Here is a 22,151-nt window from a genome sequence, read left to right as displayed (position 1 = left end):
TTAAGAAGTGTTCCATGTTCCCTTTCCCGCAACCCTCCGGAAAGCCCACAAAGCGAAGGTTATTCCTGCGCGCGCGCCCTTCGGCGTCTTCTACCCGGAGCGCCAGGCCTCTTTGAATGTTCTCCATCGCTGCTACTTTTTGCTTTAGGGTTCCCACATCGTCCTCCACGCACGAGATTCTGGACTCGGCCTCCGTGATGCGAGTCACCGCATTGCGAAGATCTTGACGAAGCAGAGTCACATCAGCGTCCACCGCTCCTATCTTGGCGTCCAGCATATCCCTGGATTGGGTGATCGCCGCCATAAGCGCCGCGTTGTCCGGCCCCGCGCCCTGGCCACCGCCAGATGCTCCGGGCCCCCCACTCGGCCCGGTGAATTTGTCAATGGGCCCCTGTTTGGCGGACCCACTGCCCCCTCCACCTCTGGTCATGTCGGGAATGTATGGGGGGCAGCTCCCAACAGTCTAGGCGCGAAATGTCTCAGGGAGGGCCTACTGCGCCACCAGGATCAACTAGGGCAACTCCACCCTATGGGCTCCACTGCCCCAAGGCCCACGAGTCCAACACGCAGTCGTCTACCATTGATCAGGGATGCCTCTGGCCTCCAGGCAAGCCCGGCCGCGTGGTGGGGGGGGTATAATGCGGCTCCAGTCCAGCTATGCCTCCCTGTCCGTGTGGCACAAGTCCAGGCCCCTCAGCAGCCAGCGGATCGTCGGCTCCCCCTCACCACCGCCCAGAGTCTCAGGGCAGGCGACTGGCACACCAGCAGCTCCACCGCCACTCGACAGCACACACGGGGGCCCCGGGGACACTCACTGTTTACTCCTCGCCACAGCCGCCACTGCTCACGGGCACCCTCGAATCAGGGAGTCCACTGGCCAAGGATCCGGGCGAGCACCAGCACAATAGCAGCTCCACCGCCACTCAGCCGCCTACGTGGGGGCCCCGGGGACACTCACTGCGCACGTCCTTCCTCCGCCGCCACTGCTCACGGGCACACCCCAGATCAAGGAGCACCAAGCCGTGCAGGCCGGGTAGGATCTCGCACTGGTGGGCCACAGCGCCGTCTGCCCCTCCGCTTCACTGCGCAGGCCTCCTCCGCTCACCACTGTACGTTGCCGGGGACCTCCAAACTCGAGGCCCCGGTCTCCGGATCGCTATGTAGGCCGCAGTCCACCTCTAGAGCCTCCTTAGTGCCAGCAGCCACACCTGTGCCTGAGGGCCTGGCCAAGTCCCCACTCTCCTCTCCGCTTCCGATCAAAGCCCCAAGGCAGGGGCCCAACAGCCGCAGCGGCCGGCCAGCTCTGGATGTCCCCGACCGGGGGCCGCCAAAATCGAGGCTCCGGCTGCTCATGCCGGGACTAGGCCTCAGGCCGCCACAGCCGCCCGCTCCGCCGCCGAGGATCCCGGAGCTCAAATTGCCGCACCGGAAGGCGCCCCCCCGCCGCTCGCCACCACAGCAGCAAATGTGGGCTACAGGGCGGGTCCGGGGGCCAGGATAAGTCGTCAGATCAGGATCGGGCTGGTGGGAGCTCTAGCAAGCTGCGTCCACCATCTTCGCCCGCGACGCCACGCACCCGAGTCTTCTAAATTTTTACTGGATAGGCTACAGAGGATGCAATCTACTGCAGCTAAATTGGTATTAGGCTGGCCGAGACGATCCTCTGCCTCTGGGGCCCTGGCAGAGCTGCACTGGCTCCCTGTGACACAAAGAATTAAGTTTAAATCCTTGTGCCTAGTTTTTAAAGCTCTGCACGGAAAGGAACCTAGTTCCCTTCAACGCAAATTTGAATGGTATGTCCCTGGCAGAACTTTGCGCTCCTCCGGGGCAAAATTAATAAAAGTCCCCCGCTTTAAATAAGTTAGAGCAGGAGGCAGATCATTTGGGGTTGCTGCTGCAAGGCTGTGGAACACTCTACCTTTTGAACTGAGAAAACTCAGTGAACTCCTACAGTTCAGAAAGAACCTAAAAACATGGTTATTTCCTAAGAATTAAGGTTGAGTTATAGGGAGCTTTCGCTGCGTTGGTCAATTTGAGGTATGAGCGCCAAGATGCCTGTTAAGTGATAGTGCTCTATACAAATTAAAATAAATAAATAAATAAATAAAACTGCAGCAAGATGACCTCTGCTCCATGGTACATGAACATTTAATCCACCCACTATCGCTCTTAATGGCTAAGCTGAAATTTACTTTCTAATTTTTCCAAGTCACTTCATTTACAGGTGCATTTCAGTAATTCAATTATGTGTAATCGCATTCCCGAAGAACGCATTGTCTCAATTGCGCCATCATCTAATTGCTCTGTAACTTATCTGTAAAGGAAAACTTTTTGAAAGATTGCCATCATATTTTTGAGCCAAATCTGTTAATTTGTCATGTGTAATTGCTGCACGTTTTGTGTTTTCTTTACTCCAGTAAATCACTACTTTCTTTTGATACTGGTTTAAATGTTCAGGTTCTGAGCATCCCCTCATAATTTCCTCTAATTCCACTTCCAGTTTGGAAACATTAAGTGGTCTCTCCCTTTCAGGTCCTGGGGTTACTTGCCATTTTGTACTTCCTTTCTGTCCAAGTCCTGCAGCTTCCTCAAACCATGGTGAGAAAATTCCATTGTCAGATAAATTTGCCTCTCTCTGGGCTACTGGGGATTCAAAAGATAGTCCTTCTCCCCCTTCTCTCAATGATTGACTCATTTGTGGTTGTTTCTAGGCAGCAATCTGTAAATTATGCGATGTCAGGATGATTCCTGTCACATTCAATCCTTCCACAGCTCCCTGAGCTCCTGAAGTTGAGGGCAACCAGATGGACAGTCACAGCTGGCTGTTTTTTTTTTGTTTTTTTTTTATATAAATTTTATTTATTATATAAATTACTGTTGCAATTTGTGGTAATGGTACCGGATGTCATAATCGATGCAGTAACACCTGGTGTTATCATAGTGTGTGTTCTACTAACAGGTGCTGTAGCAATCTGGAAACCTTGAAATGGTCATTTATTTATTTATTTATTTATTTTGAAAGTTTTATATAGCGCGAACAAGATCTTTGCAGATATCAGAGCGCTTTACAGGACACGTGGGTGATAGAGTAATAGAATGTAATAGTTGAGGTAGTTAGGTACAAGGTGCATAGTTACATAGGTAGGTAAAAAAAACAAGAGGTAGGTCACAGGTGAGGTAGTGTTCAATCTGGTATACACCCTGTAAACAGGGGAAGTACCCACTTTAGTTCTTGTGGTTGTTTTATTATCGGCACTAGTAGTGGGGACCACATAAGGTGGTGGACATGCGATTAACTTGGCATCTCCCCTTGATCACTATCAGTATTCTTTGTCTCATCTGTTTCATATTCTTTTCCCAGTTTTTTTATTCTTTTTTTATATGTCCGGTGTCTCAGTAGTCTAGTTCCCTCGACTATAGCCTTTCACCATCTCCGTTGTTCCTCATTCCATCGAGCAGCTGCATAATTACGCACTACTCTTCTAGTCTTACTCTGGTACTTCTCTCTTTCCCTATCTTGTGCTGTATTTTCCCACATATTTAAAGCTTCTTATTCTCTGGGTCTAGGTAGTGGCTTCATTTCATATAGCTTCTCTTCCAACTTGTCAATAATTCTCAACTCCTATGTACCATATCTTAAAAAACTCAAAGGACCCTATTTTTCGGCAATCTTGCACCATTGACAAAGCCACAAACATGTATCTAATCCCATTTTTGTTGTCGTATAATGTGCAGTTTTATCCATGGGAGGTTCCTCTTCACCTTCCGATATCAGAATTGTAACATCACCTCTGTTATGTTATGTTAAAAGGGATTTATAAAGTGCGCAGATACTCAAGAGTGTCCCAGCGCTGTCAGGGCAGTAAGGGCAATGTTTTGAAATCCCTTAAGGTATTTCAGGATTCTCACAAAATATAACAATAAATGATTCAGTTAAACAATTCAAATGTAATGTTTTTATTCTTTTCCTTAAAAGTCAAATTTCTTTCTCCAATGCTGTCAGTTTTAATTCTTGAAGACTCGTTATTCAATCTCAATGCAGTATACAAATAACAACTGACCTATCACAGCGCAGTGCTCTTTGTTGTTATATAACCAATCGCAGCACAACAGTACACTAACCAACCAGTCTCAGCGCAGCACACTATGATGTATGATTTCACTCCTTGCTGCGGTTCACCCTCCTTTACAACTTCTCTCGTACACCCAATTCTACAACTTTAAACAAATGTAAATAAATATTTGTCTACTCGACTAAAAAAAATCAAAAAGGCAGAGCAATTGGAATATTAAGGTTTTTACACCTTCTGACTCTTCAAACAAAAATAATTGTCACACAGACAAATGAAATCTCGACCAGCAGAAAACCTAAGCAATGTAGCTTCACCCTTTGTGCAGTTAGGATCTGCCAACATCAATCAATATTAATACAGTCATAACACATTTTTATAGTTCCTATCTCAATTGTGTAGTCAACAGTACATCACGATCTACACCACAAAATCTTAGCAGAGAAGAAACCCATATGAGTGTCTTCTTCACTTATTTCAATATCTCTATCCTGGGATCTTAGGCAATGCCAAACCCAATAACCTTTTCTACTTCTTAACAACAAAAAACGAAACTTAACCAAATCATTCAACACATGTCATCCAAATTCAATCAATAAAGAAAACAATAAATGCAATTCACGACCCATCATCCTATTAATACTCATATCTCCAAAACAGCAGCCTCTTTCAGAAAACCGCACCTCATTAGTCTTCAACTTTTGGGCCTTGGGACTCGGGCATTACTCTAACTCCTCTTCTCAGGACTTCAACCGTCTCTCTGCTACAAAATTTGCTGTAGCGGTAATCAGTTTAAATAAAACTTGGTTTATCGTCGCGCTCACAGGGTTGATCCCTGCTGTATTTCATCCAATAGGCATATGGACCTTGGACGCCAAATCTGAGAATCAGGAGCAAATCATCACATACATATAAATTACAGTCTCTATCTAAGTTCAGTCAATAATGAGTTATTGAAGATTTCAAGAGTTTTATTAATTCAAAATTTAGTAAATAGTCTTTTATTCAAAGTCATACATTTTATTTGTTCAAACAAACAATCTTTTACATAAATGATCAAGAAAATAATGATTAGTTCAATCAAAATACAATGCATTAAGCGTGTTCCATAAAGGAAAAAAAGTACCTATTCTAAGAATAGGCTGAAAAGGTGTTCATCAACCCATAAAGGGTTCAAGTTCAAACAAGCATTTGCAATGCAATACGTCTCGCATTTGCAAGAGTTTATGCTATTGGCATTGTAAATGAAAATGCCTTTTATTTATCTTTTTTAAAAACAACACATAAACAAAAGGCATTGTCATTTACAATGCCACTAGCTCAAACTCTCGTAAATGAGAGACCTATTGCATTGCAAATGCTTGTCTTTACAGTTTAGGCACGGTGGCCTGTTGGGAAATTTGGAAAGCTCCCGCCAGGTCGGTGAGCGTAGCAGGGCTGGGACAGTGTCAGTCATATTGCTCTTTAGCAAATTCATACCCTTACTCGTTGAGACTAGATGGAGAACAATCATTTACACAGCATGATTTATCAAACTATTAATACTGACTTGCCTGTCCAATGTTTATACGTTAATTTCTAAACACCTACACATATATCAGAAAGCATTTCCTTTTGGCTGTATGTTTCAAAGTTGCCTCTGACAGTGGGCATAATTATACCAAAACAGGGTTCGCTGTAAATGGCGGCCATCTTCCTGCAGGGGCATTGCAGTGTTTACCCTTACTGTATTAGGGAGAGGACTGTACTCACCATTAACTAGAAAATATGCATTCCACCACGCCTTCTCACAGCCACCACGATCAACTGGCTTCACCACAGAATCTTCCACAGGCTCTAGAATTTCTGAAGAAAAAGGGGTGAGGACGTTAATTATCAATACATAGTATACCTACAAATTCTGCTTGGGCTATGACCCAGGTGTGAAGCCCCTCGATAAATGACAGCGGGGGGTGGCTTCCAGGTTTGAAGATTTTTTTGGTGTACATATTTTGCTCCACAGTAGTTGTATGTCCCTTCACATCACCCAACCTTTGTTCAGTTTAATTCAACGTGGCCGTTTCTTAGTCCTCGCACAGAATCAATACCCTGCTCATTTCGCTCACGACTGCAAGGAAGCTCATTGGTTAGAGCGCCCATTGCAGCCACCTGCATGCAGCCTGCAGGTTGTAGCTTCCAATCACAGGTGGAGCGATGAAAACCTTTTGACAGTCCGTGGCCCATAAAAACAATGTTAATAACATGCAATACTTAAACACAAAGAGACGCTTCCATGTGCGGAGAGTATGTAATATAAACGGCCACTGCAATTATTAACATACAATGTGCGGCCTTCTCATGTAGGCAGTCATAGAACTCACCCCCTTCATGAAGCCACCTCACAGGGCAAAAACAGCATCACGAACTGACATTGCAGGCCACCACAAGCTCACTCACAGCAAAAAATAGAGATTCACTGATGATTTGGAACAAACAACACTTAAAAGAAAACAGATTTACGGAACCAGAAACAAGTACCTCTGACTGTGGTGGTGTTTACGTTGAACTCACCCGGTGAAATTAGGGATTATAATGAATGTGGACTTGCAGCGTGCAAGATTTGACATGATCTGCAAGGAGCAATTAGCCTAACTCACTCCCTGAGATAGGACGCACAGTATCACTGGTGCTGGTGTAAACAATAGCGCTGAGCTGCGCACTTGGACAGGGCTGCAGAGGCGCACGCTCTCGGCCAGATGGCCAAACTGTGTGGACTGCTTCTCTTCCAGGGGATCCTCATCAATAGTCATAAGCACTGAATATTCCCGCCCATGTGCGGGACCACGGAAACAATATAAAAATATATATGTAAAAAACACATATATCTAGCTCCACATATATGTATGTACATATATTATTTTTCTCATATCAATGCAGCCCCAAACAGAGGCTAACACAATGTAAAACCTTGTACATGTATTGCAATTATGAAGAAAACAAAGAACACATTAAATCAAATATCCTTTGAATTTTGTGTTTTAATGAGTAGAACCACTCATAACTCCTGAAAATTGCTCATAAAAAGACATTGTTAGCCTCAGGCTGCATTGAAAAGCAATAACATAGAAAATGAAAGCATTTTCAACAAAAACTGGCACTGTGCCTTTAAGGGTCACACTGCCCACTTTTATTTTAATGGCGGTCCACTTTAACCATAGTGGCCATGTTTCTTTCTTTATTTTAACAGCGCGGTCCGCGTTAAGTATAGTGGCTATGCTTAGTTATTTATTTTTCTTTTGTTTATTAGCGCCCATGTGGCGCTTTCACATTAATGGAGGCCCCACCCCTTTCTTTAGACGTGGCTTGTCTAAAGAAAAGGGTGTGGCGTTCATGAATATGAAAGCGCCACATGGGCGCTAGTAAGTAAACATATTTGCAATATAATAGGTCTCGCATTTGCGAGAGTTTAAGCTATTGCATTGCCAATAGCTCAAACTCTCGTAAATGCAAGATCTACTGCATTGCAAATGCTTGGTTTGCAAAGAAAGCAGTTTCTCCTCCTCACTTTCCAAACCCCGTCATGTACATGGCCTGTATGCAGGTAAAAAAACAAATTTAGTCAGAATGGTGTTATTTCCGAATTGAATTTCCTTATGCGCTTTTTTTGTATGGCGTAAAAAATACAGACATGCCCCTGCTTAGCGGATTTTGCGGTGTCCTCTTCAACGTTATACCAATAATCCAGATATTTTCCAATCGTTAATGTTGAGGAAGGATAAGTTACTTACCTGTAATCCTAGTTCTCTTCCAGGGGTATCCTCATCAAAGTCATAAGCACTGAAAATTCCCGCCCATGTGCGGGACCCCGGAAACAATATAAAAATATATATGTAAAAAACACATATATCTAGCTCCACATATATGTATGTACATATATTATTTTTCTCATACCAATGCAGCCCCAAAAAGAGGCTAACACAATGTAAAACCTTGTACATGTATTGCAATTATAAAGGAAACAAAGAACACATTAAATCAAATATCCTTTGAATTTTGTGTTTTAATGAGTAAAACCACTCATAACTCCTGAAAATTGCTCATAAAAAGACATTGTTAGCCTCAGGCTGCATTGAAAAGCAATAACATAGAAAATGAAAGCATTTTCAACAAAAACTGGCACTGTGCCTTTAAGGCAGCCCTGAACCCAGGCTTCCCATCATGCCTCAGGGGTGACAGTTAGGTCAGTTGTTCTTTCCGGCTCCTTCTGTCAGGACCCTGGTTAACAGCTCCCACCTTTTTTTGACTTTCTGTCAGAATTACTTGGTGTTTTCTTCACATTTTTGATCTCACTCGACTGATTTTTACCCTAGAGAGATAGTTATACCTTTTTTGGGCTCAAAAAAGGTTAATTTTTTGTCAAAAATGCTTAAGGCTCTTTTTGACACCTGCCCTGCCTGTGGGCATAAGAAGGCTTGGTCAGATACACATCCTGTGTGTATTCGCTGTCTACCTGACTCTCATGAGGTAGCATCTTGTGTCCTTGTCATCCAGAATTATCAAGGACAGAGAGAAAGAAGTTTCCGACCTGCTCTCCTTCGGCGTCTGGATCGGCGTCGAGGTCTCCAACGACGAAGAAGGTGAAGTCTTCAGCGTCGAAAGTGAAGAAAACTCCGCTGCCGTCAACCGGGCGATGTGCAGCGTCGAGTGCAACGTCGAGAGAGAGGTCTCCGTTGAAGCAGGGCGGCTCAACGTCAAGACCTCCGTCGTCGAAGGCTCAGGTAGAGTTTTCGACGTTGAAGCCTCCGCCGTCGCCTAGTCATCGGCGCTCGGCGTCGAGGCAGCCTCCGTCGTCGTCTGGCTATAGACGCTCGACGTCGAGGCATCCTCCGTCGTCGCCAGGTCATCGGCGATCGACGTCGAGGCATCCCCCGTCGTCGCCAGGTCATCGGCGATCGACGTTGAGGGATTCTCCGTTGACGACCCATCAACATTCGGCGTCGAGGCATTCATCGTCGTCGAAGGATCATGGTAGTTCGACGTCGAAGCTTCCTCCGTCGGCGTCACACCATCGACGCTCGACGTCGAGGCATTCACAAACGTCGGCAGGGCACTCGCCGTCGAAAGATGAGCAAAGTTCAACGTTGGAGAAGCCTGTATGGACTTCACCTCCTCGGAAGTCTACGTCGAGGCATGGAACTCCAGAGGTTCAGCCTCAGCCAGTGGCGCAGCAGTCTATAAGGTCATCTGGGTCTGCCTCAGCTGTGGAGGATGACCAGGGCTCGCAAGTGAGTGACATTCACGCTGCCAAGCGGAAGAGGTCGCCAGAACAGAGGGACTCTCGCGGTCGCTCCAGGTCTGCGGCTGGATCAGGTTCGGACTCTGGCCCGGATGTAATTATTTATCAGTCGGGCAGCGAGGAATCCAGGCATTCGCAAAGGGATGCAACGCCTCCATCACACTCTCCAGTGAAAGATTTACCGCAAAAGTCGCCTACTGTCAGACTTTCACCGAGATGGTACAAGCCACTTCATCACTGGGCTACGGACAAGGAGACAGCGTATCGGATGCAGCAACCGCTCTCTAGGCCTAGAGAACGGTCACGCTCTCCGGTGAGGCAAAAAGAAAGATCACGCTCTCCAGTTCGCCAGAGAGAAAGATCACGTTCCCCAGTTCGCCAGAGAGAAAGATCACGCTCACCTGTTCGCCAGAGTGAAAGATCACAATCTCTGTTCGCCAGAGGGAAAGATCACACTCCCCAGTTCGCCAGAGGGAAAGATCGCGCTCCCCAGTTCGTCAGAGGGAACGATCGCGCTCCAGGGTGCGAACCGGCAGGCGTAGATCTCGATCAAGAAGCACAAGGAGAGACCGAAGAACTCCTTCTACTTCTTCTTCCTCGACCCGCTCTCACTGGAACTACTCTCCTACCCTGACAGACTCTCCTTCAACGAGGGTATCTCCAATTGATGATATCTTCACTTTTCAGGACATACTGGGTAGGGGAGCTCTTAAGCTGGGAGTTACCTTAAAAGCTCAGCCGATCAAGACCTCAATAATTTTTCAAACACTACAGCATAGGTCTGCACCCAAACCTCTTCTGCCTTTGGTGCCGGGGATTATAGAGCCAGTTATGGACGTCTTCTTAACCCCAGCGACGGTCAAGGCGGCTCCGGCAAGGATTCGTAAAAAGTACAAATCTCCAGAGGACGATCCGCTATTCCTCAGAGCTGATCCTCCCCCGGACTCAGTGATTATCGCGGCGGCGAGGAAGTCCAATGCAGTCGCCTCATCCTCCACTGTTCCTCCGGATAAGGACAGTAAGATGCAAGACTCGTGGGGAAGGCGGGTCTGCAATATATCAGCGGCTTTTCTCAAGGTTGCCAATGCGGAAGCCCTCTTGGGGCGTTATGACCGATCCCTGTGGGATTCTCTGCAAAGTTTTGTGGAGAAACTCCCTGCAGAGGACCGTAAGGACTTTGAGGAAATCCTCCTGGAAGGCTGTCCAGTCTCCAACCAGGTGATAAGCGCCGCAGCGGATGGGGCTACCCTAGCAGCTCATGGGTATGCTCATGGGGTAACGGCAAGGAGCTCATCATGGTTGCGACTAACGGCGCTAAAACCAGAAGCCCAAGCGCGAACATTGAACTTACCTTTTTCAGGTACTTCATTGTTTGGCACAAGTGCAGATGAAGAAATGCAGTGCATGAAGGCAGAGCTGGAAACTCTCAAGGTGGTGGGTCTTGAGAAGAAGGAGTTCAAGAGGAAATTTCGCTACTTCAACAAGGGCTCTACAAAGCAGCGGGTTCAAACCCCGAACTGGCAGAAGAGCCACGATCAGCAGGGGCAGCAAAAGTCCCAGTATAAAGGCAAGCGTAATTACAAGGGAGGAAATAATCAGCGCCAAGGCAACAACACCGGCAAGGCTCAAGCTAAGCAATGAGTCGTCTATTTCCCCAGTGCCGTGGACCACTCCAGTGGGGGGAAGCCTGGCAAAGCATTTGAAAGAGTGGCAAAGCATCACAAAAGACAGATGGGTGTTGTCTACGCTTCAGAATAGGTACTGTCTTCGTTTCAATCGTCTGCCTCCACCAGTTCCCCCGATGTCAACATCAAATCATCAGCTGCACCTACTGCAAAAAGAAGTCACCATTCTACTTGAAAAGTCAGCTATCGAGAGAGTTCCGGTCTCAGAGGGGAAAAGGGGTGTACTCCCGTTATTTTCTGGTCAAGAAAAAAGGACAGAAGGCAGAATACAGACCCATCCTGGACTTGCGAACACTAAATCTGCACGTCAAAAAGGAAAGATTCCGCATGTTGGCGCTTCACCAAATATATCCACATCTCAGTAAGGGAGATTGGATGTGTTTGTTGGACCTTCAAGATGCTTATTTTCATGTTCCAATACACCCCAGTCACAGAAGAGTTCTTCGGTTCAGGGTGAGGACCTCCCACTATCAGTTCAAAGTCCTGCCGTTTGGGTTGAAGTCGGCCCCTCGGGTGTTCACGAAGTGTGTTGCGGTGGTGGCAGCTGCTCTACGCCGCAGAGGGGTCTTCGTATATCCATACTTGGACGATTGGCTGGTGAAAGGTCCTTCCCCAGTCAGCGTAAGAAATCCGTTCCAAACTTGTATACAGCTCTGCCAGAGACTAGGGCTACATGTCAACTTCGGAAAGTCAGTCATTCAGCCCACCCAGAGGATCCCTTGGAGCTCTGCTAGACTCCGAAGCAGGAAAAGTGTTTCCTTCGGGGGAGAGACAATCATCAATCACCCAGAAATGTCAACTGATTCTTCGCGGCAAGACTCAGAAAGTGCGCAGGATTGTCTCCCTGCTAGGGTCGATGGCGTCTTGCATCTTCCTGGTCCCGAATGGCAGACTTCGCATGCATCCTCTTCAGCAGGATCTGGAGGACAAGTGGGATCAGCAATCGGCTCGCTGGGACGATCACATCACCATCTCAGACGCAGCTCGAGCTTCTATTCCGTGGTGGACAAAAGCTCAGAATATGCAGGTGGGAGTCCTGTTCCACCAACCTCTCCCTGTGCAAACACTAATCACGGACGCTTCCCTTCTGGGCTGGGGAGCGCACATGGGTCCCCTGCAGGTGCAAGGTCAGTGGTCACACAAGGAAAGCACTTACCATATCAACATGCTGGAGCTGAGAGCAGTACACCTAGCTCTCAAAGCGTTTCTCCCCTCAATCCAAGAGGCATCTGTGCTAGTACAGACGGACAACACCACCACGATGTACTACTTGAACAATCAGGGGGGAACGAGCTCCCGGACGTTGTCATTGGAAGCGCAGAGGATCTGGCATTGGCTTCTGGTTCGAGGGCTATCTGTCACGGCGGTTCACCTTCCAGGAGAGCAAAACGTGAGGGCAGACGCTCTAAGCCGTCATTTCGACGACAAAGAAGACTGGGTTCTTCACGACGAAGTGGTAGAGGAACTTTTTCAATCCTGGGGTCGTCCCACCATAGATCTGTTCGCGGACGACCTAAACGCCAAATGCCAAAGCTTCGCCTCCAGGTTCCACCGGCCAGGCTCGAGAGGGAATGCTCTTTTGATCGACTGGTCAAACAAATTTGTGTACGCCTTTCCGCCTCTTCCGTTGATTCTGAAGGTGGTGAGCAAACTAACACACTCGTGCACAACAATGATTCTGATTGCCCCCGATTGGCCGAGGCAGTGGTGGTACACGGACCTGCTTCATCTGTCAGTGACTCCTCACAAGAGGCTGCCATGCAGGCCGGACCTGTTGTCCAAGATGGACGGGAGGATCTTCCATCCCAACCTTCCGTCACTGAGCTTGGCAGCATGGCTCCTGAGGTCATCCAATACGGCCATCTAGGATTGCCAGAGGACTGCATGTTCATTCTGAAAGAGGCAAGGCGTCTTTCCACCAGACATTCATATGCATGCAAGTGGAAGAGATTCTATATGTGGTGTATACAGAATAGTCATGATCCGATCAAATGTCAAGAAGAAGCAGTTCTTCCTTATTTGTTGTATCTGGCTAAAGCAGGTTTAAAATTTAATTCCATCAAGGTGCACCTAGCGGCCATAACGGCTTATAGGCGGTCGCCTTCTCAAACCTCTTTTTTCCAGTTAGCATCTGTCAAGGACTTCCTGCAAGGGTTGAAAAAAGTATACCCTCCAGTGCGTCCTCCTTCTCCACCCTGGGAGTTGAACTTGGTGCTATCAAAGTTAATGGGTCCTCCTTTTGAACCCATTCACAAAGCTACTTTATCTTTCATGGAAAGTGGCTTTTTTGGTGGCTATTATGTCAGCTCGCAGAGTGAGCGAGATTCAAGCCCTCTGTGCATCAGAACCCTATACGGTGTTCCATTTGAATAGGGTGGTGCTACGGACGCATCCATCTTTTCTGCCTAAAGTGGTGTCAGATTTTCATGTAAATCAGATCATTTCTCAGCCCACTTTTTTTCCCAACCCCTCTACTCCAGCTGAGAGGGCTCTGCATTCTTTAGACCTGAAAAGGGTTTTAAAATTCTATCTTGACAGGTCTAAAGTGATTCGTCGTTCTGATCATCTTTTCGTTAACTATGGATCGATCAGGACAGACCATGCTGCTTCAAAACGTTCCATTTCCAGATGGATCGTTTCATGTATTAAACTTGCTTACCAGCTAGCGCAAAAACCCCTGGGGTTTTCTCCCAATGCGCATTCCACCAGGGGAAGGGCTGCGACTGCGGCTTTTCTCAATAATGTGCCCATGTCTGAGATCTGTAAGTCGGCGACCTGGCGGTCCGTCCATACATTTACCAGACATTATTGTCTTGATTCTGACACGAGAGCAGATACCGAAGTAGGCCAAGCCTCCTTGCGGAATCTATTTAACAGCCAGTCTGGGCTGTGATGTTGGGTCTTTTAAGGTAGAAGATGTACTTCTAATTTACCTGCAGGTGGTTGTTGGGCTTGCTATTTTATTCAGTGCTTATGACTATTGATGAGGATCCCCTGGAAGAGAAGGATAAGTTACTTACCTGTAATCCTAGTTCTCTTCCAGGGGTATCCTCATCAAAGTCATAAGCAACCCACCTGCCTCCCCAGGTAAATGAGAGCTGTACGTTTTCATATTTGTATTTAGCCCTGACATCAGGGTTATGCAAAGAACAACTGACCTAACTTTCACCCCTGAGGCATGATGGGAAGCCTGGGTTGAGGGCTGCCTTAAAGGCACAGTGCCAGTTTTTCTTGAAAATGCTTTCATTTTCTATGTTATTGCTTTTCAATGCAGCCTGAGGCTAACAATGTCTTTTTATGAGCAATTTTCAGGAGTTATGAGTGGTTTTACTCATTAAAACACAAAATTCAAAGGATATTTGATTTAATGTGTTCTTTGTTTCCTTTATAATTGCAATACATGTACAAGGTTTTACATTGTGTTAGCCTCTTTTTGGGGCTGCATTGGTATGAGAAAAATAATATATGTACATACATATATGTGGAGCTAGATATGTGTTTTTTACATATATATTTTTATATTGTTTCCGGGGTCCCGCACATGGGCGGGAATTTTCAGTGCTTATGACTTTGATGAGGATACCCCTGGAAGAGAACTAGGATTACAGGTAAGTAACTTATCCTTCCTCAACATTAACGATTGGAAAATATCTGGATTATTGGTATAACGTTGAAGAGGACACCGCAAAATCCGCTAAGCAGGGGCATGTCTGTATTTTTTACGCCATACAAAAAAAGCGCATAAGGAAATTCAATTCGGAAATAACACCATTCTGACTAAATTTGTTTTTTTTACCTGCATACAGGCCATGTACATGACGGGGTTTGGAAAGTGAGGAGGAGAAACTGCTTTCTTTGCAAACCAAGCATTTGCAATGCAGTAGATCTTGCATTTACGAGAGTTTGAGCTATTGGCAATGCAATAGCTTAAACTCTCGCAAATGCGAGACCTATTATATTGCAAATATGTTTACTTACTAGCGCCCATGTGGCGCTTTCATATTCATGAACGCCGCACCCTTTTCTTTAGACAAGCCACGTCTAAAGAAAGGGGTGGGGCCTCCATTAATGTGAAAGCGCCACATGGGCGCTAATAAACAAAAGAAAAATAAATAACTAAGCATAGCCACTATACTTAACGCGGACCGCGCTGTTAAAATAAAGAAAGAAACATGGCCACTATGGTTAAAGTGGACCGCCATTAAAATAAAAGTGGGCAGTGTGCTGCTGCATAGTGGGTTGAATAGGGGCAAATCATTAAACAAAATAGTGCTCATAGCCAAGATAAAGCAGACCATGTAACAAGAGAAGTAAAAAGTCCAGTCGTTATGGGAGGTAACAAATGCAGTAATCACTAGGGGGTTACTGTCTTAATGGAGAAAGGTGAGCAGCCTAATCTGGTTGCTGAAAAAGGATTTGTGAGTAAATGTAACTCACAGTGATGGTTGGATACCGATGAAGGTGGGGGGAATTCCTCCTTTTGAAAAAAGTGCCCTCACACACCCATGCAGGTGTCTTGCTTCATCATCGGGCATGTGCTCCTCGTGGGGGTGGCGCTGCTGTCCCCCATGGGCCCCACGAGAGGGCTCTTTGTCGTAGATCTTTTCAGGAGTGACGCCACAGTTGTGCTTATCAGTATGTGGTTCTAAAAGCTGTGTGAGTGAGTTCAAATTACTCCCTTGGCACCCAGAAATGGAACTTTATTCAGGGGTCTTTCAAACAAATATCTTGCTGCTCTCTGCGTGAGTGTAAGTGCAGGTGATAGTGCGGTTAGGTCGACATGTTTCTCGCTAAAACTTGGTCTCTAGTGGATCCTGTTGCGCTTCTTCAGCACCGTGGTGTGATATTGTTATATTTCACATAGATGCTCTAATATAGGCATGGTTTGAGATGCCCTAATATAGGCATAATCTTTCACCTACATTAGTTCCCTGTTCTCCACAATAACAGGCGCTGAGGGCTGAACCTTATCTAGACTGTGGTTTGGGTACCGAAGGAGGGTTTTTCCCTAACAATTAACCTCCTATACCATCTTCGATGTGCTCATCCAGTATGATTAAATATTCATAAGAGTTCTAGGAAACCAGTCAGGGGCTAAAATCCACCTACATAAACCTCTATGTAAACGGTTCATCCCATACGTCATCTTCATACCCAACAATGGCTAACACAAGGGACTCTATACTTTTCTGTATAAATGCAGCACCTGTTGCTATCAGTAGTTCGAGGGAACCGAGACTTCCAGGCAGACACACTGACCAGAGACGCTGGTACTCCTGTATGCAGTCGCTCCAGCTGACAGTGCTCTAACCATCCTTTGCGGGGTGTCCAACTCTGGACCAGGACGAGGTCCTACACTCTTATTATTCAGGTAATGGGGTTTGACTAAATCCTAGCGGGATTCTTGGCTCCTTCGCACCTACTCACATGCTAGGTACACTTAGGTATTTCTAGACAGGCATCGTAGGAGTATGAGCTTTATTTTATAAATGCATTTTATATTCACGTATATGTTCATGGCTATTGCGAAATGGTAGAATTGTACTATCCCTTGTTTATTCACTGTATTGCTTATCATACATGTCTGAGGAATCAGGGTTGTCGTGTTCTGAGGTTGCCAAAAACTAATCTCTGATTAAAAAAGGAGATTCTAGTGGCACTGTGAGCTAGCTAATGCAAACAGGCTAACATACGCGGTGGGGTTGCTCAGAATCATCAGTCTGCCACTAGGCCCACAGTGTATGTTATCCAAAAGCGCAGGTCCTGCAGGGGTACTATGGGAACTACACTACAATATAAGGTAAAAAAACTAGGAATCAGAGACAGCGACACTCTATATTCATATTGTACCTTGAGTCAGGATTTAGGTGCCAATGAGCCTATTTGAACGTCTGATAGGCGTTCCAGATTCCAACCCCTTAATTAGTAAAGAATGGCCTCCTCGGCTGAACCATGCGGTAATGGAGAAGTACACTGCTCCTCCTGAGATGCAGCCCATTACCTGCCCCGCCGCTGCTTGGTAACAAATGCAGACAAGGCGGTACCAAGGAGGCACTAATAAGCCTAATAACCACTCGGAAGCCAGCGGTTACGAAGGACAATGACACAAGCCAATTAAAAATATGGGCGGAGAGTGAGCGGGGCTTTAAAACCATACTCAAATACTGCATGCCTCGCAGCAGTGCATGCGCTGCCCAGGCTCAACCTAAAAAGAGTGAGATTAAGCATAAAACTTAAATATATCCATAAGTCAATTATCAATCAAAACAGAACTTCCCATAAAAAGATGTCCATGAAACTCAGTAGACTCTCAAAGCGAATAAGGAATAGGACAGGGGGAAAATGTGCAGAGCTGTAGCAACCGCAATTAATAGCAAAGAGTACATGGCATGGAAAGGTAGTGTAGTGGCATGGAAAATTGTTGTGGCGTATGTTGCCTTACTCTAGGAACACGTACTATTATAAATGCTCAAAATCAATGTTGCATTTAATGTTACATCTTCTCCTCCTCTTGTCCAATCATCTTACAGGGTTCTTCCTGGAAACAGATTCACTCTTTGTTTTCTCACACAAGTACAATGGTGTACAGACTATATTCTCCACGTGTGCAACTTTGTTGTTTAAGTCTAACTGCACATGATGCTGCTTCATTGTAAACATCCTTTCCCACAAATGGGACTACATTTCTAGCCTTCTAATAAGCATACAATTGGTTATGTAGAAATCAAACCATCTCTACTACTAAAATAACATTTTCTTGAAGATCTCATACTTGGGAATTAAGCCATTAAGTATGTTAAAAGAAAACCAATTCAATTTATTGTGCAATTCCATGTGGTTAAATCGTCACAATTCTACTAAATAATAAATCCTAAACAGGCGCTTTTGAATTCTTTTCAGTATCAGAAGAAACCTTCTGCAAAGCTATGCGTGTACCATTATTTAATGAAATATGATCATGAAAAGGTCAAGAACTTAACATTCAAAGCGTGTATCAGCACATTTTAGTTTATTCACTATTTTAGTGATGCTGTTTTAAATAGGCCTGGGCGGTAAATTCCGTTACGCTCGCGGAATTTGGGTAATTTCGCGTTCCGCGGAGAACGCGAAATTGCCCCAAATTCTGTGTTGCGCGACTTTGCAAAATATTTTGCTTGTTCGCGTACTCAAAATGTGTGTTAGCAAGATATTTCCCCCCGATCACGCAAACAGCAATTGTGAACAGGAAAAAAGCATCGCGAACAAGCAATTCCGCATGTTCGCGGAACTTCTGCGTGTTCGCAGAGATTTTTTACTGTTTCGCGGAGATTTGCTTAACGTGATTACGCAAATTCCGCCCACCCCTAGTTTTAAACCGCTTTGAGGCTTAGTACAGGTAAAGTGGCTAGTATCTACATTTGTACTAATATAATACGATTTGTGTTCACTTTAAATCCGGACGTTAATATTATATATATATGTCTTTAGTACATTAATTTTAGTTTTGCGAAAAACTCCTTATGAATTTCATGGTTATGAAATAGGATTTTTAAAATCATAACACGCCTAATGCTGCTTCATAGCTATGAGACTAGCTTAAATTTTTCAGTGTTTGTGCCCTGGTGTCACCATGCCTGAGATGCATTTAAAACAGGTTTTTCAACAGAGAGCGATTTCTATTTATTCATATTTGTTAAAAAAGCAGTGTTAAAATCTAAACACTTTTTTTGTCATAGAGTCTTTGTAAGTTGGTGTTGATGTCTAAGTGTTTTAGGTATACACATTATTTATTCAATTGAATTGGGCTATAAACAATTCTGAGTTTGAGCTCATTATCGAAGAAGCTGTAAATAAATCACACATTTCACTTTTAAAAACAGGTCCTGTGATCGCCACCTCTGTCTTTTCGTTGAGAGCAGAAAAAAACGGGAATGTCTGCACCATTGACTTTCAAGACACTGAGAAGAGGCCACCTACTAAACACTCTGAAGGTTAGTGTTGAGGGTAAAAGTTATTTTATCAATCCAAAATGTTTAGGGATCGCTAATATGCATTGTTTGTTTACACTGGAGTAAAAGCATCCAAGAATCATTCGGATATGTTGTGCATGTGCTCAGGCACATGAATTAGAATTTCTCCTATGAATTTTTATTTCAGTTTTTACTTGCCCTCTCTGTTCATTTATTCCTATAAATCTTATGAGTGGCAGTGATAAGGAGGTCCAGCTGGGTTTCCATTTTTCATTTCCCCTGGATGGCGGAAGTAGAACATTGACCATGTGAAAAGTATTCCCAGATTCCAGTCCTTTAATCATGAGGTTACTAGTTGATTAACAAAATTAACAAGTTTGATTGGGGTGTGGGAAGGCTATCCTCCGCTGTTCCATGTACCTGCTTACCAAGTTAAAGACCAATGCACATAGTGGTGGGAAAGGCATCCATACTTGTCTAATAGATTATTGGGAAAGAGTGATCTGTGAAATAGTTACACAAAATGACTACTTCATGGAAATAAAAACCTTCACTGGGGACATAGGTCGACCAATATCTATTTCTCACATCAAAATATCTGTTGAGATATATAGCATTGAATGTTCTTAAAAAAAAAGGATACTTTATTACAAGGGAAATACCATGTGGGATGAAGGTCCTAGTTTTCTGGGCCACTTAAGTACATCTCACATTGAGACACTGAGTGACATGGGGATGTTGGTCTGAAGGAGGTGATTAAAACAGCATCATTAAAGTGTATTCTGCGATTTAAAGGGTATCAACGCTGGGGGTGTTTAAGCAAGTTAGAAGGATATGGAGATAGGAGGCATGAATAAAATGTATTTAGTAATGAGAATTATAGTGGGATTAGACTAAAGGTGTGTATAGAAACTTTTACTATTGATAAATGTACACATTCCTCTAGTGTGAATGAAGCTGCAAGTTGGATTCCTTGCGTTTGACCATATCCACCACCGGCCAGCTCTCTCCTGCCTTTCAAACACTAATCATCTGTGGTAAACTAGAATTAAATTGTACATGTCACACAATGCCTGGGTATCCAAGAGGAGATGGTTAAGTCTAAGTACCAGTTCAATGCTTGTTAGGTCTATTCAAGTTAAAGCACCCAAGAACCAATGGGTTTGATAAATGCGACCAAAGGCCTAACTCAGATACATTTACGTCCAGCTGTAGGCAGACAGATTTTAAGTAATTTTTTTTGCAGATAATTACCTGTATGTTAAGTGTTCTTTAATTCCCATGTGATTAAATGTGTAGATGATTTGGGAAGGTTTAAACCTGAGGTAGTGCTCAAATGGAAAGCAGCAGTATTAAAAACACCTCCCATCCTATTTTCCCAAATTAATAGATTGTTGATAAATTAATGTTAAGTATTGGGAGCAGTTGCTCATAGGAAAAGCTTAGTGGGCCCCATGAGACTTGCGAAAATAAATAAACTGCGTTTATGCAAGTGTAAATCTAGGATTTCTCATAACAGATGAAGTGATCTTTTGCTCTGATGTTCCCGTCGGAACCATGAAAAACGACAAACAATTTCAGAACGATCTTCAAGGCACAGACAGAAGGGAATCCATAGATTGTAACACAGGTAAGAAATAATACACGGAAAGCCGAGGTGTAAGAAAAATTTACTAGTGGCTGTGATGTTTCGGTGAATTGAAATATTAAAATGATGGCGAAATGCAGAGATGAATGGCAAGTGTATTGTAGTAAGTTAAATGAGCATCTCTGTCTTCCTTGATGTACAATTATCAGCTGTATAACTAACAGAGCTGCTAACCAGGATCTTTATCTTCATAGGACGACTATGACTGATAGTGAATGTAATTTCATTGGAAAGAGTTGACCTCTTCAACTCATGCAAAGAAATGATGACTAACTTCGGTAATTAAAAAGACCCTTTCCTAATCGTGGAAGAAATCAGCCATTTTTATTTTATTCTTCTAATTTATATTGCTATTTGAGAAGTGCAGCTAATTTGATAAACAATGTAATTGAATTCACAAGAGATTCCCCATCTCGGTATCGCACACAAGACGTAGCCCAAAAAAAGATCAGTTCATACAGAGTTACATTACATTATGGTTTTTTTCATGATTCACTATAAACTTTAAACATCTTAAAGAATAAATTATTCTGGCAGCAATAAACTAGTAGTTCATAAATTAATCGAAAGATACACTTGGTAATCAAATGTTAGAATGAGCATTGCTAGTGGTCAAAGAAAACGATACAAATTTTTAAGCGATATTTGTAGCAGGAGTACAGAATAGGCCCAAGATGGAAGACGTAAAATATGCTTGATAAAGTTGAAGAAGTGTGTGTAATACAACCAGTAACATTACAGGACTATGAGTCCGAGTACTCATATATACAAGTTACTGAATGTTCTATAGATGGTGGTACTGCTACGGATGACCTACCTATGCACAACTATATCCACCCAGCACCAACATGTTAACTCTGGAAAAAAATGACTTTCTTTTCGAATCAGAAACGTTTTCTAGCCCCGCTGTTCCATGATGTCAATATAAGACATTATAAACATGCGTTTTTATTTTTCAGCAACTGGCCAGTCTTCAAGTCTGTTATTCGGTAATGAGTAATATAAAATGCTCTTTAGCCACAAGGAAGAGATATTGGGGCAGATTAACTGTCTGTCCTATAGGATACATTTTTTACGATCCATTTTATGAAGTTTTTTACCGCTTTTTTTCTTTTAAATGTAAAATAAAACTGTGTTAGTGATGAGAAAGAGATGGAGGCACCTCAATTGAATGTCTTATTCGATGCGTCTTTTATGATATTTTGTGTGAAGCTCGAGTAGCTTTCTAGGTATTACATATTAATTGTACACATTACAGATTATCATTATGAACCCTCAGCTGTACTAGGAGTTTGACATTTTCATAGGTGATATACTCATTGTAATGCTAAAGTGCCACCAGCGTGAATAGATAGACACTGAATTGGTAACAGCATTGTACTTTTGATCTTGACAAAGTGAAGGGACTAGTGTGAAAAAGGAACATGGCCTAAGGATTTTAATCATGTTCAAAGCCATTAGAGGTGAGCTATTACACAGTCTGGTTTGGACTCGAAAGAGTGCGCCAACCTAATGTGAGCATTC

The 22,151-nt window shown here is 44.1% G+C and overlaps 1 protein-coding gene across 2 annotated transcripts in view; it reads left to right on the top strand.

Annotated features, from left to right (window-relative positions):
* Positions 1–22,151, top strand: part of LOC144818734 (zinc finger protein 484-like) — a 253,023-nt gene that overhangs the window by 74,152 nt on the left and 156,720 nt on the right. For both annotated transcript variants that reach the window (XM_078676426.1, XM_078676425.1), the window contains exons 3-4: positions 18,890–19,000; positions 20,499–20,609. In XM_078676426.1, coding sequence (XP_078532552.1) covers positions 18,890–19,000; positions 20,499–20,609 — 222 coding nt within the window. The remainder of the gene's footprint in view (positions 1–18,889; positions 19,001–20,498; positions 20,610–22,151) is intronic.

Source organism: Lissotriton helveticus, chromosome 2_1 (assembly GCF_964261635.1).
Source record: "Lissotriton helveticus chromosome 2_1, aLisHel1.1, whole genome shotgun sequence".
NCBI classification, from domain to species: Eukaryota; Metazoa; Chordata; class Amphibia; order Caudata; family Salamandridae; genus Lissotriton; species Lissotriton helveticus.
The sequence above is the reverse complement of the archived record's forward strand: the minus strand, read 5'-3'. Positions and strand labels throughout refer to the sequence as shown.